Genomic DNA, 13,471 nt, shown 5'->3' on the forward strand with positions numbered 1-13,471 from the left:
AAAGTTTGTTATACAGTGCAAAAACAAGTTTTTTGTTATTATATCTTTTATAATTTGCTTTAAAAAACAATTTCTGGAATTTCTATAATTTTAAGCTAAAAAAGAAAGTTTATATAACAGCACTTAACTATTTGAAAATAAAAATTGCTATACCTATGCTTCTTGAAAGATGCTTCATTAATCAATCCATCCTCAATTGAAGCTTCATGTATTAGCAAAGTGCAGTTTTTACCTTTTAAAACAAACAAATAAAGCAGTTTGTTTGAAAAAAAAGTAACATTACTTTTAAATACACAACTTGCAAGTACTGAAATGCAGAAATTTGAAAAATCAGCACACTCGAAACTATTAATTTGACACTTACACCCCTTTGCTTATCATTGTCTTACTTTTTCAACGCACGAGCCGCCACTGCTTGTAAATGTGAGGGGCCAGATCATGCGTGCACTCGCCCCCCCCCCCCCTTGATTTTTGGAAAAAAAAGGATTTTTTTAAAAAATATTCTTTTAATAAAAACATTCTCAAAACAATTATTCTTTCTTGAAATGATTATTTGTGTTAAATAAATGAAATTAAAATTCATTTTAAACACAGGATAAGTAGTAAGTAAATCACGAAAGATGTTAATAGTATCATGTTTATATCCATGATTGCCGGCAGGGTGATGCACTCTCACCCCCAGACTTTTATTTCAAACAGGTATGCACGAAAAAAAATGGGAAAATAAATAAAAAGTTATAAATCATTGTCTGAAAAAAGTGAGGGGGCCCGGGCCCCCTCTGGCCCCTCCCACGAGCCGCCACTGTTTATAAGCTATCTTTTTGTTTTCTGACTAAAAATAAATTAGAATTATAAAAAATGGAGAGAAATTAAATTGACATTGTCATGCTTTGCTTATCAATGGATATGAGGGGAGATTCTTCAGAAAAAGGATAGACTCTGATACGATATAATGGTGTAAAATTACTATACATTAACAATGCTTTTAACATTAATACTTTAAAGAAAAAGAGGAGCTATTTATTGGTTACTATAAAGAACATTGAAATAAACGCCAAAGACCTAACAAATTTGATGCATACAGCATCCGGCATCTCTTTTTTCGTTATGCACTAATTTTGGCTTATGCATTTTTAAAAAACATTGTTTACTTACATGGTTTTAAAATGTCCATTTTAAGCAGGATTCAAAATTTAAAATTCAATTTAGTCTGTTTTGGAGTAAAAAATTTCAAATAAAAAAAAATAAAACAAAAATTAATACATACTTTATATACTAATTTAATAACTACTAATTATAAATTAGATATAAAATTCCAGAATGGCTTTCCGCCTTGTAGAAAAGTACTGGAGTGTTGTACCAGGGCGTTTGGGCCATGGGCCCCACTAGCAACTTGGACAAAGGTGGCCTGTATGGGGCTCCAAGGCATCCTTACTTTCAAAAGCAAAGGGCAAAATTAACAATTGATTGAGAAATAATAGTGTTGATCTATTCACGTGTTCAAAGAAAGAACGGACTAAATAAATGGATGTTTTATATTTTTCTTATGTTATTATTCCATAAAAATTAATATGAAAACTTGAGTTGGAAGAAGAGTATACTGTGGCCATCCATCCAAATTTTTGGGGCTTTGCCCGGAATTTTTAGAGAAGGTCATGTAATCAAGAATGTTAAAATCTAATAATGCAGCCCGATTTTCCAGAAAAGAAAAAAAAAATAGTTTGGGGGAACCGCCCACCAATCCCCCCTCAACCCTCTTGCACTTTCTTTTACGCCGCATTTTTTTAAGTGCATCATCCGCCCACAAGGATGGATCCAGAAAGTTTTCAAGGAGGGGGCGGTTGATTTTTTAGCTTATCTCTTACTACGTATCTAATTTATACATATGCTTTTGGGGGAGAGGGGGGGGGGGGGTGCTGCCACAGCATTTTTATCTATAACAACTAAAATATAGAGATTTAGCCAAGGAGGTCCCCAAAATTATTCCTTTCTTTTTCCATTGAAAGAGACATTCTAAAATTGTATGTAATAACTTTAATTTTGTGATAATTCCAAGCGAATGTTTCAAAACCCCCTCCTCTTGATCGTCGAAGATTTTCTAAAATGGCGCTTTTTGTAACTTCAGTTTCGAAAAATTACTAGAGAATAGTTACTAACCCATTCTTTACTGAATACTCTAGATGTCTACAATCATGTCTTTAAGACTTAAAATTTTGCAAAATGCACAGGGAAAGGCTTCGGAAAATTCTCCCAACATCGCCAAAGATCGTCTAAAATTGTCTTTTTAAAACTGCAATTTGAAAAGTTTCCGGAAGGAAAATTGGAACCCAACTCCTTTTTTTAACGTCATCAAAATAGGCCAACACTTGCATTTTAGAACTTCAATTCAAAAAAATTTCCGGTGCAGGGTCCCTCGAGGGAGGCGATCCTCCCCATCGCCCCTCCCTTGTATCCGTCCTTGTCCGCCTATGCACCTGGAGCAAACATAGTAATGTTTTGTATCATTGGGTTTCTTAGCATTGCACTTGGACTTCCAGGAATGGCAAGAACAACTTCTGCCATGGTATGCAGCAATGCATAAACTTCATGCTAAGAGATAGAGAGTTGTTGGAGATAAGGAGGATCTCTAAGACAACTTGGTGAGAACAAACTGGGGGTTCTCTGGTTGGAGGATATTATATTTAAGGAATAAGGTTTTTAAGGGGTCACAGTACCTTTCAAACATTTTTTTAAAATTTAAGTAAATTTTATATTTCTTTGAAACCATAACATGCATACTTATTTCGTAATCAATAATTTATTTTCAAAATTTAAAAATATTGCCTATTTTTTTAAAAAATTGAGGAAAATATCAATTTTTTAAAAACCCTAAGGCTTTTTATTTTTGCACTAATTTGAAAAACGTTTTTTGCTAAACAATCACTATAATCATCTCTAAAAATCTGTGCATTCATTTGCTTATAAGTTTATTAAAAAAATTTCTGTGATCAATTATGTAAAAAATCAAAGTTTATTTAAAAAAAAATTTGGTTTTTAAAGGTTTAATATGTTCTAAACATTTGAGTAATTTATGAAATGCCTATCCAATGCACAGTTTTGTCAAATATGTTATCCCAATTGCAAAAAGTATTACTTTAAAGCTGTATCTTTAATAGAAAAAAATCCTTAGGGATTCTAATGACATGAAAACACAAAAAAATCATCATCGAGAAAAAGCAATTTAAAGTTTTTCTTTTGCATAAGAACGCATAGCGAGCATGGTCTAAAACCACTCATAACTTTTTAAATATTTGAACTAAAGCAATGAAACTTTTCCCCTGTGTTCAGAATAGTTTTTAGTTTTGAAATAAGCAATAAAAATTTTTTTGATCGTTTCATCATTTTTGAGGTACTGTAACCCTTTAAGGAAGAAAACTGCCTCCTTGGCATGTCATGCCAGTGATATAACTTTTAAGTATATAGTTGTTTCGGACACAGATAAATTGGTGAGCAGAAAAAGACCTTTGTTGTTACTTGGCTAAACATAAATAGGGATGTTAACAGTTATTGTAAATAAAAATAGTAGTCTAAAAACCTAATAATCTTTGTAAACAAGTAATCAACATTTAAGCTTTGCAGTGACGAGGGCCTGTTCTGAAGGGTGGTGAGAAATGCCACTGCATACAGTAGCAGAATTTAGGAGCAGAAGATTTGGCTCTTTCAAAAATGAAACAAAGGTAAAAAGAGGCTTTGTTACACAATTTTTTTACAACAAGAAATTCATTGCTAATTTATTAAGAAATGTGCAAGACAAAACTCATTGCTTAGAACTTTTCAGAAATTTATTACTTAATGTTTTTTTCTTAATAGAAATTATGTAATAAGTTTTGGCTCTAGGTTTTATTTGATTTTGAAAATCTCCAATTTTTACAATTTAAACTTGTCTTTTGTCTCCCCCCCCCCCATTTTACTTTTCTTGGATGATATATTCTGAAGCTCACGCTTAGCATTGAAAATGGGTTTCCCTGAAACACGTGTTTGCTATCAATTTTCTAATTTGTGCTTTTTCTACACTGTTTACTACTGTTACTTAGTTTTGAACTTAGGTATTTATTCATTTCATACTTCATATACTTCATTAGATCTTTTTAGGGGCCATTCATTAATTAGGTAAGGGTTCTGACAGGGAGGGGGGGTGGAAAAATCTTTAAATACCCCCTTACTTGGGGGGGATGGGGGGTCCAAACCCATTCTTAGGTAATATTTTTCAAGTCGATATTTTACGTTAGAAATCACGCAGTCAACTGGTTTGGCAGGGATCATATTTCATTTGCGTCTGGAAGATAAAAAACTTATTAGGATGAGCTGTTTTTTATTTGTTTTACAAAGAATGAATGGTGTAAAATAAAATAAAAAAATTGCACATTGTATGGCATTTTTTAATTTTAATTAGTATTGCATCATATAAAAAAAATGTCGAAAAAACATTTAGTCTAGATTTTGACTTTTCAGTAAATATTTGTTGATGCAATAAGGTTTAATTTAATAATAGTGAATTTAATAACAATTCCAGCGGTATGAGATTTGTGGATTCATTATTTTATTATTTTGGAAAACAAAATGGAATCTTACATAAGAACAGCATGGAGCAGGGAGTGGGGGTGGGGGGTAAAAATCTTGTGTACCCTTACATGGGGGGAGGGGGCAGTCAAAAATTGCGAAAATCATTCTTATGTAATTAATGAAGGGCCCCTTACTTGTAAACTAGAAGTTAAAAAGAAGGCAATAGTGCTTTCTTTATGTGCTTGTTTGTATATTGGGGAAAACCTAACCTGGCAGCATTGTAAAGGCTACACCAATCCAAATCACAACACTGCGATGCTGCCAGGTTTGCCCAACTATAGGTGTGTTTGGAGAAGGGATTGTCTGAACTTCTAGAGCTGTCTTGAAAATGGTCTTTGTTGAAACCCACAATGCAGCAGCACCAGAACCCATATGCAGGTATGACCACTGCTGTACCAAGATATATACTAATAATTTTACAATCAATAATTTCCTCATTTTTTCCATAAATATTACAATTTTGTGCTGGTTATAAATATAATGATAGGGATAGGAAGTATTCAAGAAAGAATTTCTTCAGTTTGTAACCCTACCTGCATCTACCAATCTCTGGCAAGGAGCAGTGTCACCAGAATACACTATTTTCCACTCTGAAGGCAAATAAAGAACTGCACCATAAGCATCAGAGCAGTGCATCACAGGAACAGTTTCTAACTGGAACAAATTATACTTTTCTAAACTAAAAATATTACATTTTACTTGAAAGACACATAATTACTAAACTGGAATAATAATTCACTTAATATAAGAAAACAAAGGTCACACAAGTTTAATGGAGAATCTTCAAAAATTGCAGATTAAAAAAAAAAAAAAAAGTTAGATTAAGCGATAACACCTATTTATTTTTTAATGACTTTGCAAAAAACTAGACTCTAGGGACTAGACAAGGGAAGGTTAACAGCAGTATCTGCAGAAATGAGTTTCTGAGCTCTTTGAAGAAACACATTTTAGATTCCAATACTAATAATGGTTAAATCTTGGAATTTAACGTTTTTTTCCTGAATTATTTTCATTGGAAACGAAATAAACAAGCTTGTACAATAAAGCTAAAGTAGAATAGATGACAAAATGAAAAAAAAAAAAAATAGTAGATACTGCACTTTACCTTCCCACGGCAGTATACCACTAGCATGCCTTTTTTTTTTTTTGTATCAATACCATCCACTACTCCTGATGGCATTCATGCTCCTCACTCTCAATTCCTATGAATTTTCTATTCATATATTACACTTGATTCACCATTTCATTTTGTTAATTTTTTGGCTGCTGCATACAACTAAAAATTAATAATGGTAGACTTAAGCATTTACGTCTTTTCTTATAAAAAAAGCACATTAAAATTTCTTCATGACACAGCTTCCTTCGTGTATAATCTAATATATGCTTTCATCACTTTGTCATAATTTCATGAAGTTTTGATTTTAAAATATTTTTTTTTTAAATTTACTGACTCTTGTTATTTTCTTTCTTAGTAAAGGAAGTATTGTGATTGTGAAAAAAATTTCCCCTCAAATTTCGGCTTAAATTTCTGTTTTACTTATACCCAAATGAATGTTAATCAATGTCAAAAGAAGTAATGTTTTGTCCAAATCAGATTTTTCCCCCCTCTAAACAGATGGCTAACGAAATATTTTCTTAAAGCACATCAATTAATTTATCAATACAGCTAAATGTTTTCTGTTCAATCGATTGTCAGCACATATTTTTTTCCATTTTAAACTGCAGGTTTTTCTTTACTGACCAATCATATCTTCTAATATGTAAATGCATAGAGACTTCTGTGTTCTCTTTTTCTTTTTTTTTTTTTTTTTTTAAATTTATTTCACCTCAATAAATGTAAAACACTCAAAGTGATTATTGCAAGCACACTAAAAAATTTATGATCATGATAAATATTTAAGATAACTTATCAATATTAAGTTTTTAATTGCATAGGCGGTTCATACAAGGGAGCAAGGGGTTTCAACTACCCCTTCATTTTCAACAGTAAAAGGGCTTTGCCCCTAAACTTTTCTAGTTCAAAATTAACGATCGATTGAAAAATGATAAAATTGACTGATTCAGGTGATTGAAAAAAGAAGAATTTATTTAATAGGAGAGTGTTTTATATTTTTCTCATGTTATTATTTCATAAAAATTAAAACGGAGCTATTAAAATGGAGCTTTAAATTGGAAGGAGGGAGTCTACTGTGGCCATCCCTCCTGATTTTTGAGGCTGTGTCCCAAATTTTTTTGAGAAGTTCATTTAATACAAATAAATACAAATACAAAAGTGACGATCAGCAACAGGCTCCGGGCCCAGCTAGGTTGGTCCTAGTCAATTTACAATCCCCAGTGAAGATCAATGGCCCTCTTAAAACTATCTACTCCCTTGCTCATTACCACCTCTTCCGGTAAGCTGTTCCAAGGTTCCACTACCCTGCTAAAAATTTTTTTGCCTAATATCCATGTTAGCCTGAGATTTAAATAGCTTAAAACAATGACCTCTTGTCCTGTTTTCAGTGTTAAACTTTAGCCCCGTAACATCTTTCATTTTAATAAATTGAAACAACTGAATCATGTTTCCTGGGTCTCTTCTTTGATCAAGACAGTACATTTTTAGCATTCTAAGCCTGGAATCTTAGTCTAAGTGAGAAAGTCCATTTATTAGCCTTGTAGCCCACCTTTGAACCCTTTCCAATACATTAATATCTTTCTTAAGATAAGGAGACCAAAACTGAACAGCATACTCCAAACGAGGTCTTACCAAACTTCTATATAAGGGCAGAAGAACTTTTTTAGATTTGTTTGAAATAGATCTACTGATAAACCCAAGCATCTTATTGGCTTTGTTACTAGCTATGCTGCACTGTGTTGGCTAAGCTTTAAATCCTGACTTATTAAGACGCCCAGATCAGAAACTAATCAATGACATTAAAATTCAATTGCCTAGTTAAAAAAAAACAGCTTTATGGGCACTGCTCACCTAACTCCCTCCCCCCTCTTGTACCTCCTTCGACTCCCCTTTTTTTGGGGGGCACCAGCCGACTGTACTTGATTTATAGCGTTTATTTCTTTCTGTCCATTGGCAATATCAGTTTGTTTCCAACTTGATGAGTTTTTTTATAACTATTATTTTCATAGATACTAGGACGCAGAAGTTCTTTACGAGTTTAGCTAGTTTTAAGGAATTGTATGGGCGTGTCATGTAAATCATTAAAACAACCATCAAACACAAGCATACAATTTTAAATATTCAATAGCATTTCTTAAAGAAATTAATTTTTTTTAATGCTAGCAATAAGTAGAAATACAAGGACACTTAGTGGTTTGTTTGTTAATGTAAAAAAAATAGTGTTTCTTTTTCCTTCAGATTTTTTTCAAAAATGTAATAAAAACACTGAAAATAAGTTATTTTCTATGTACGTATATCATTTAATCAACCCTCAAACAGAAACTTATGATTTTAAATATTCACTAGCATTTCTAAGAGAACTAAATTCGTTCATGATAAGGGAAAATACAAGGATACTTAGTGTTTGTTTATTAATGAAAAAAAAAAAGGTTTTTTCTTTCAGATTTCATTTAAAACATATCAAAAACCCTGAAAATAAGTTTTTGTGTTAGGTTTCAAAGGTTTTACAGAAATATTTTTCAATTCAAAAACATTAAAAAGATCCTCCAAATTCCTGAAGCTTAGGAACTGAGAATTTCAAGTTTATAAGCGATTCCATTACAAAATGTACTGTTCATAATGTTGTTAAAAAAATCAATGCACTTACTATGACATTGCCTAAAAAGCTCTTCAGGCCATACTTTTCTCTTCCATTTTTAAAATATTGAGGAGAAAATATCCTATTTTAAAGAGAGAGAAAAAAAGGTGTATCTTTCGGTCAAACAACAAAAAATTACTATTTTGAATGAAATCATATATTATTGTGCCATATGATTTAATCTTTTTCTGCAGCATTATTACAATGGTATTCATAATCATCTATATCAGTGGTTCCCAACCTTTTCCCTCTTGCAAACAACTTCCAAACTCCGGAAAAAGTTGGCGAACCGCTTGGGTACTAGGTAATAAGTAACAAGAGAAAAAAAAACGCGTACACACACACACACACACACACACATAGACAATAAAATTTGGGAGATTTTTTTTAGTTTGATGCTGCTCCATAGTTTATAACAAGAACGAAAATATAATTACAAAATATAGAATTACAAGTATTGCTACGAGCTAAAATGGTCGCTAAAAAATAAATGCAAAAGAAATTCACCAAACAGTAAACACAGTGATTATTCTGTGTTGAGCTTCAATCAACTTTGAAAAATTTTGAAAATGGAATAGTTGTGGAGCAAAGAGCTGAAATTTTTCAGACACAAGGGTACATTTATCAATATCATCACTAAATCAGAAGACAATTACAGGAGGTTATTTAAAATACCTTTCTGGGAACTGTCTCAGATGAACGAAATGTACTGTTTTCTTACAGTAAAATGAGAAAGATATCTAGGTGTAAGTCTTCTTAAAAAGGACTATGAGCATAGCTGTCTGATAAAGATATGCTACATACATTAATTTTTTGATTGTTAAAAAAATTCTATCTATTTTCAATATACACATTTACTCTAATTTTACACGAAAGGTAGTTTTTAACGAAACAAATATTTTTAAGCTCACTTACTACAAGAGAAACTTTTTACACAACTTTCATAAATTCCTTATTTACATATAGTGCTAATCAGGGGCGGCAAATGGGAGGGGCAAGAAGGGGCGGTTGCACCCCTAAATTTTTCATAGTATAATAAAAAACGGGTGAATTCAATTTAGATAACTTAGAAAATCATATGCCTAAAATTTCAGAAAAAAAAACTGATGGAAAATAATTGTTTGCCTATAAAGAAGTAATATCTTCATATGGGCTAAATATTTCAAAATTGTATACTCTATGTTATGATGGTGAATCTTCCATGAGATGCTTGTACTGTGTTGAGACTGCGAAATTTTTAGGCGTGAACTCCATGTCATTTTACATAAATTTTACGCTCATATTATAACTTAATGTTTAGCTGGTGTTCATTGATTCTTTGTACTAAAAACACACTTTAGCAACTACGTGTATTATATGCCTTCATAGAAACTTTTTGTAAAGATATGCTTTTTTTAAAAACATCCCACATCAAAAAATACTTTCACATCAACAAATATAATCTTGAGATTGAGGCTCTTTACTTGACAATCTCTTAGTGACACAAGATGGTATTCAAGAATTACTGCAACGCAACCTTTTCAATGTTAGTGAATCCGATGTCATTTTAATATGTATGACTGTTTGAATTTTTGTTTACTTTATTTATACTGAGGAACGTTTATTAAACAATGCTGCACTCTATCATAAAAATTTTAATCCGCTAATCTTAATTCTTGGATTGACATTTGAAACTCTTAGTAATTTTTGCACTAATTAATACTTGAATCAAGTGTGGAACTTTGTGACAGAGCTTTCCGTAACAGTTTTTACAGTATGCCAATGTAGAAGAGGTAACAAAACCCACATGAAGTTGTAGTCAAAATATTAAATCAATATTTTGAATAAAATGATCAATTCAGTTTCTCTAGAAATTGAGACAGGATTTGAAGAGCTTTATTTACCATTGGTCTTAAGTTCAATATTATTAGGTTGATTATAGAAAACGAAAATATTACACTTATAAGTAAAATTTACAGCATGAGAGAAGAGGAATTGTTTTGACAATTGCAACTATACTTTTTAATGACGCAAAATAAATACTAGCCCAATTTGAAAATCGTTCTTGGTTATTTTAAAGAGAGGAATCTGAAGGATATGTGTTTTTTAACATAACTTTTTTGCTTCCATTGTTTTTTGACTGTTTCAATCAAGTCAAGTCATTTAAAAGATGACTTTTGTGATTAAATTGAAAAGCCAACTTAAATAAAGCACAAATTAACGAAAATACAGCATGTAGCTATTTCAAGGCTACAATTGAGCCTCTTCATCAGTGCAAAAACCTCAGAAAACAACCAAAAAGTCGTGAGATACCTGAACGTCAACCACTTTTGACTTCATTGCCTTCGAAGCGCAATGAGGCAAGCAAGACCTTCATCTTCCACTGTACTGATAATAAAGCAAAACACTGGATATTGATTAAATATAGTTAAAATATTTTCTGTTCTTCCTGACTCCAAAAATAGCAGATTAAATCTTTACTAAAAAATAAAAACTAGTACCGAGATGTTTTTTGAAGCAACTTATCTTTACCTTTACTAATAATAAAGGTCAAAGTCTCTCTGTCTGGAGGATGACTGGATTTCTGTGACGCGCATAGCGCCTAGACCGTTCGGCCGATTTTCATGAAATTTGGTACAAAGTTAGTTTGTAGCATGGGAGTGTGCACCTCGAAGCGATTTTTCGAAAATTCGATTTTGTTCTTTTCTATTTCAATTTTAAGAACATTTTCATAGCAATTTTAAGAACAAAATTATCATAAGATGGATGAGTAAATTACGAAAATATCATGACGTGGAATAAAAGAGCGAATGAACATAGCCAATTGGCAAGAAATTCGTCGTCCATTATTTGTAAATATACAGGCGAACCGAATGAGCTTTTAATTTTCAACTGCGGGCAAAGCCGTGCGGGTACCACTAGCTACAAAATAAATTTAAAGCATCGGTCGCAAAAATTTTAATTGTTCTTAACAAACCTAATTATTGACATTAAAACCATTTTATTGTCGCCATGTTTCGTTTATTATCTGGCCATGATTGCCTACGAAAACATCTCTGTCGTATCAACATGGTTCCTGACCCTTTCTGCACTTTGTGTGATCTCCACGAAGTAATGGACATGCCTCATTTGTCCAGATGTCCTGTTCTCTCTCGGACATCCATCTGGGAACGCTATTGGATTGCTCGTTTTCATTTATAGTTTTGTTGTTATCCTTTTGATATTCAACTATCTTTAAATGTGCCATTGTAAATATATAAAAAAAAATTAAAACCATTTTGTTATCACTTCTTGCTAACCAATATGTATCTTATACCGTACTGAGCAAATTCATGTTCAAGAAACTCGATCCCCCAAACAAAATGCTGAAATGCCGCCCCTGGTGCTAATTAAGTTGCATGGTTAAATTTTGTAATTTTTTTTTACTGCATAAACCTCACACTGCCAAACTTTCACCCACGAAAATTTTCTATACTAATTCATACTTCCTGTGGTATTTTTAGGTTGCTAGCCATTCTTTCCCTCAAATGGTAAAGAAATACTAAACATCAAAACAATTTTAGATGCTCGCATATGGCCCTTGTAATGTTTTCATCAAGTTTAAATCAATCTTTCCGATACAATATTTCTGAGGAAATGAACACTTTCAAATTCTTTCATCTGCATACATTGTATTCATAAGTAGAGCTTTTTCAGGCGAGCTTCAGGGCTATCATTCTCGATGAAAGCGCTAAAACCGGCACTTCGCAATGACAGACTAAATTACTTAAATGTAAAATTAGTGAGAAAGTATGCAAATATTTTCATGCTAAGATTATCGAATGTGCGAGAGACAAATGAATACAAAAGTAGCAGAATTTGCTTGAAACCGCTTGAACATAAAACTTCATCAGAAACAGGCATGTTAAAACTCGACCATTACAAGAAGAACCACCGGTTGGGAACCGCTGATCTATATGAAAGTCCCACTAGCAAACAACAAGTTATGATACACTTATTTTGTTTGCATCATAACATAAATTAAGTCTAAAAATAAATCCTATAAGATTGATATTAAATTTACATGAATATTTGATGTACATAATAATGTTACTGCCATGACAAATTCCAACACGGCACTAAAGTGCAGACTTTATTGTTTATATCAAAAGCCCACGACAGGTTTAGACTTAGGGGATTTTGAATCTGCAGATTGGAGAGAACTTAATTCCAATCCAATAATGATTCTGTGAACCAAAAAAGTTTTATTTAAACTGTTATTGTGGAGGCTTTGATGTTTTTTTATTTTTACCATACCTTACAAGATTTAAGCCCAACTTTTTTCTCATTTTCATGCCTTTTTTTGGAATTATTATTCATATTTTTATTTTTTAAATTCTTTCAAAAACATAAGTTTTTCTACTATTATTATTTCTTTTACATTGCCCTAGTTTACTCATTTTCTCTGAAATAATTGCAATGATGTGCTACCAGTTGATTTTAAAAAGATGTTATGCTCTTGTGGTTCTTTTTACACTGTAACCACAGTAGAGTCTCGAAAATTCGAGGTAATTGGGGCTCACGATACCTCGGATTACTAATTATCCGAAAAATTCTATGGACTACAACATAAGGACATGCGCTGTTTACTTCTTCCGCTATTTAAAGGAAATATTGTCTCCTCGAAAAATTTATCACTCAAATTTCAAGATAAATTTATGTTTTAATTGACCCTAAACGAGTCTTGATTGCTTTTTCTTTCTTGATGTCTGCATGTGCTTGTGTGTAAATTTTCAGGAAACCAAAAAATGTCCTTTGAACGTCCTTGAATAACGTTTGATGAGTTTTGTCGTGACATTTGTGTCTACGTGTGAGCGTGCGTAGGTACCTCACATAATACAAAAACGTTAGTCATAGAAGGAAAAAATTTCATATATATGAATCGTACAGCGCCAAGTTTTTCCCTTCCCTTTTTAATTGCAATCGGATATTCTAAAAGAGATGTTTGTTTGTTCTTTGAGGCAAAACAATGTTTTGATTTCAGGTGTTTTTTTGACTCAACCAACTTCTTACTTTCTCCAAGGCATCTCTTAATCCATCTCTAACAGTCAATGAATATTTCTTGGCGACTGTTATTGACATAAACCTTTCAATATCAT

General features: G+C 32.2%; 1 protein-coding gene across 1 annotated transcript in view; it reads right to left on the minus strand.

The window, feature by feature from the left end:
* LOC129226002 (zinc phosphodiesterase ELAC protein 2-like) overlaps nucleotides 1–13,471 on the minus strand; it is a 55,153-nt gene that overhangs the window by 4,261 nt on the left and 37,421 nt on the right. The window contains exons 18-20 of the mRNA XM_054860575.1: nucleotides 8,364–8,436; nucleotides 5,136–5,256; nucleotides 154–232 (exon numbers count right to left, since the gene is read on the minus strand). Coding sequence (XP_054716550.1) covers nucleotides 154–232; nucleotides 5,136–5,256; nucleotides 8,364–8,436 — 273 coding nt within the window. The remainder of the gene's footprint in view (nucleotides 1–153; nucleotides 233–5,135; nucleotides 5,257–8,363; nucleotides 8,437–13,471) is intronic.

Source organism: Uloborus diversus, chromosome 7, assembly GCF_026930045.1.
Source record: "Uloborus diversus isolate 005 chromosome 7, Udiv.v.3.1, whole genome shotgun sequence".
In the NCBI taxonomy this organism is placed as follows: Eukaryota; Metazoa; Arthropoda; class Arachnida; order Araneae; family Uloboridae; genus Uloborus; species Uloborus diversus.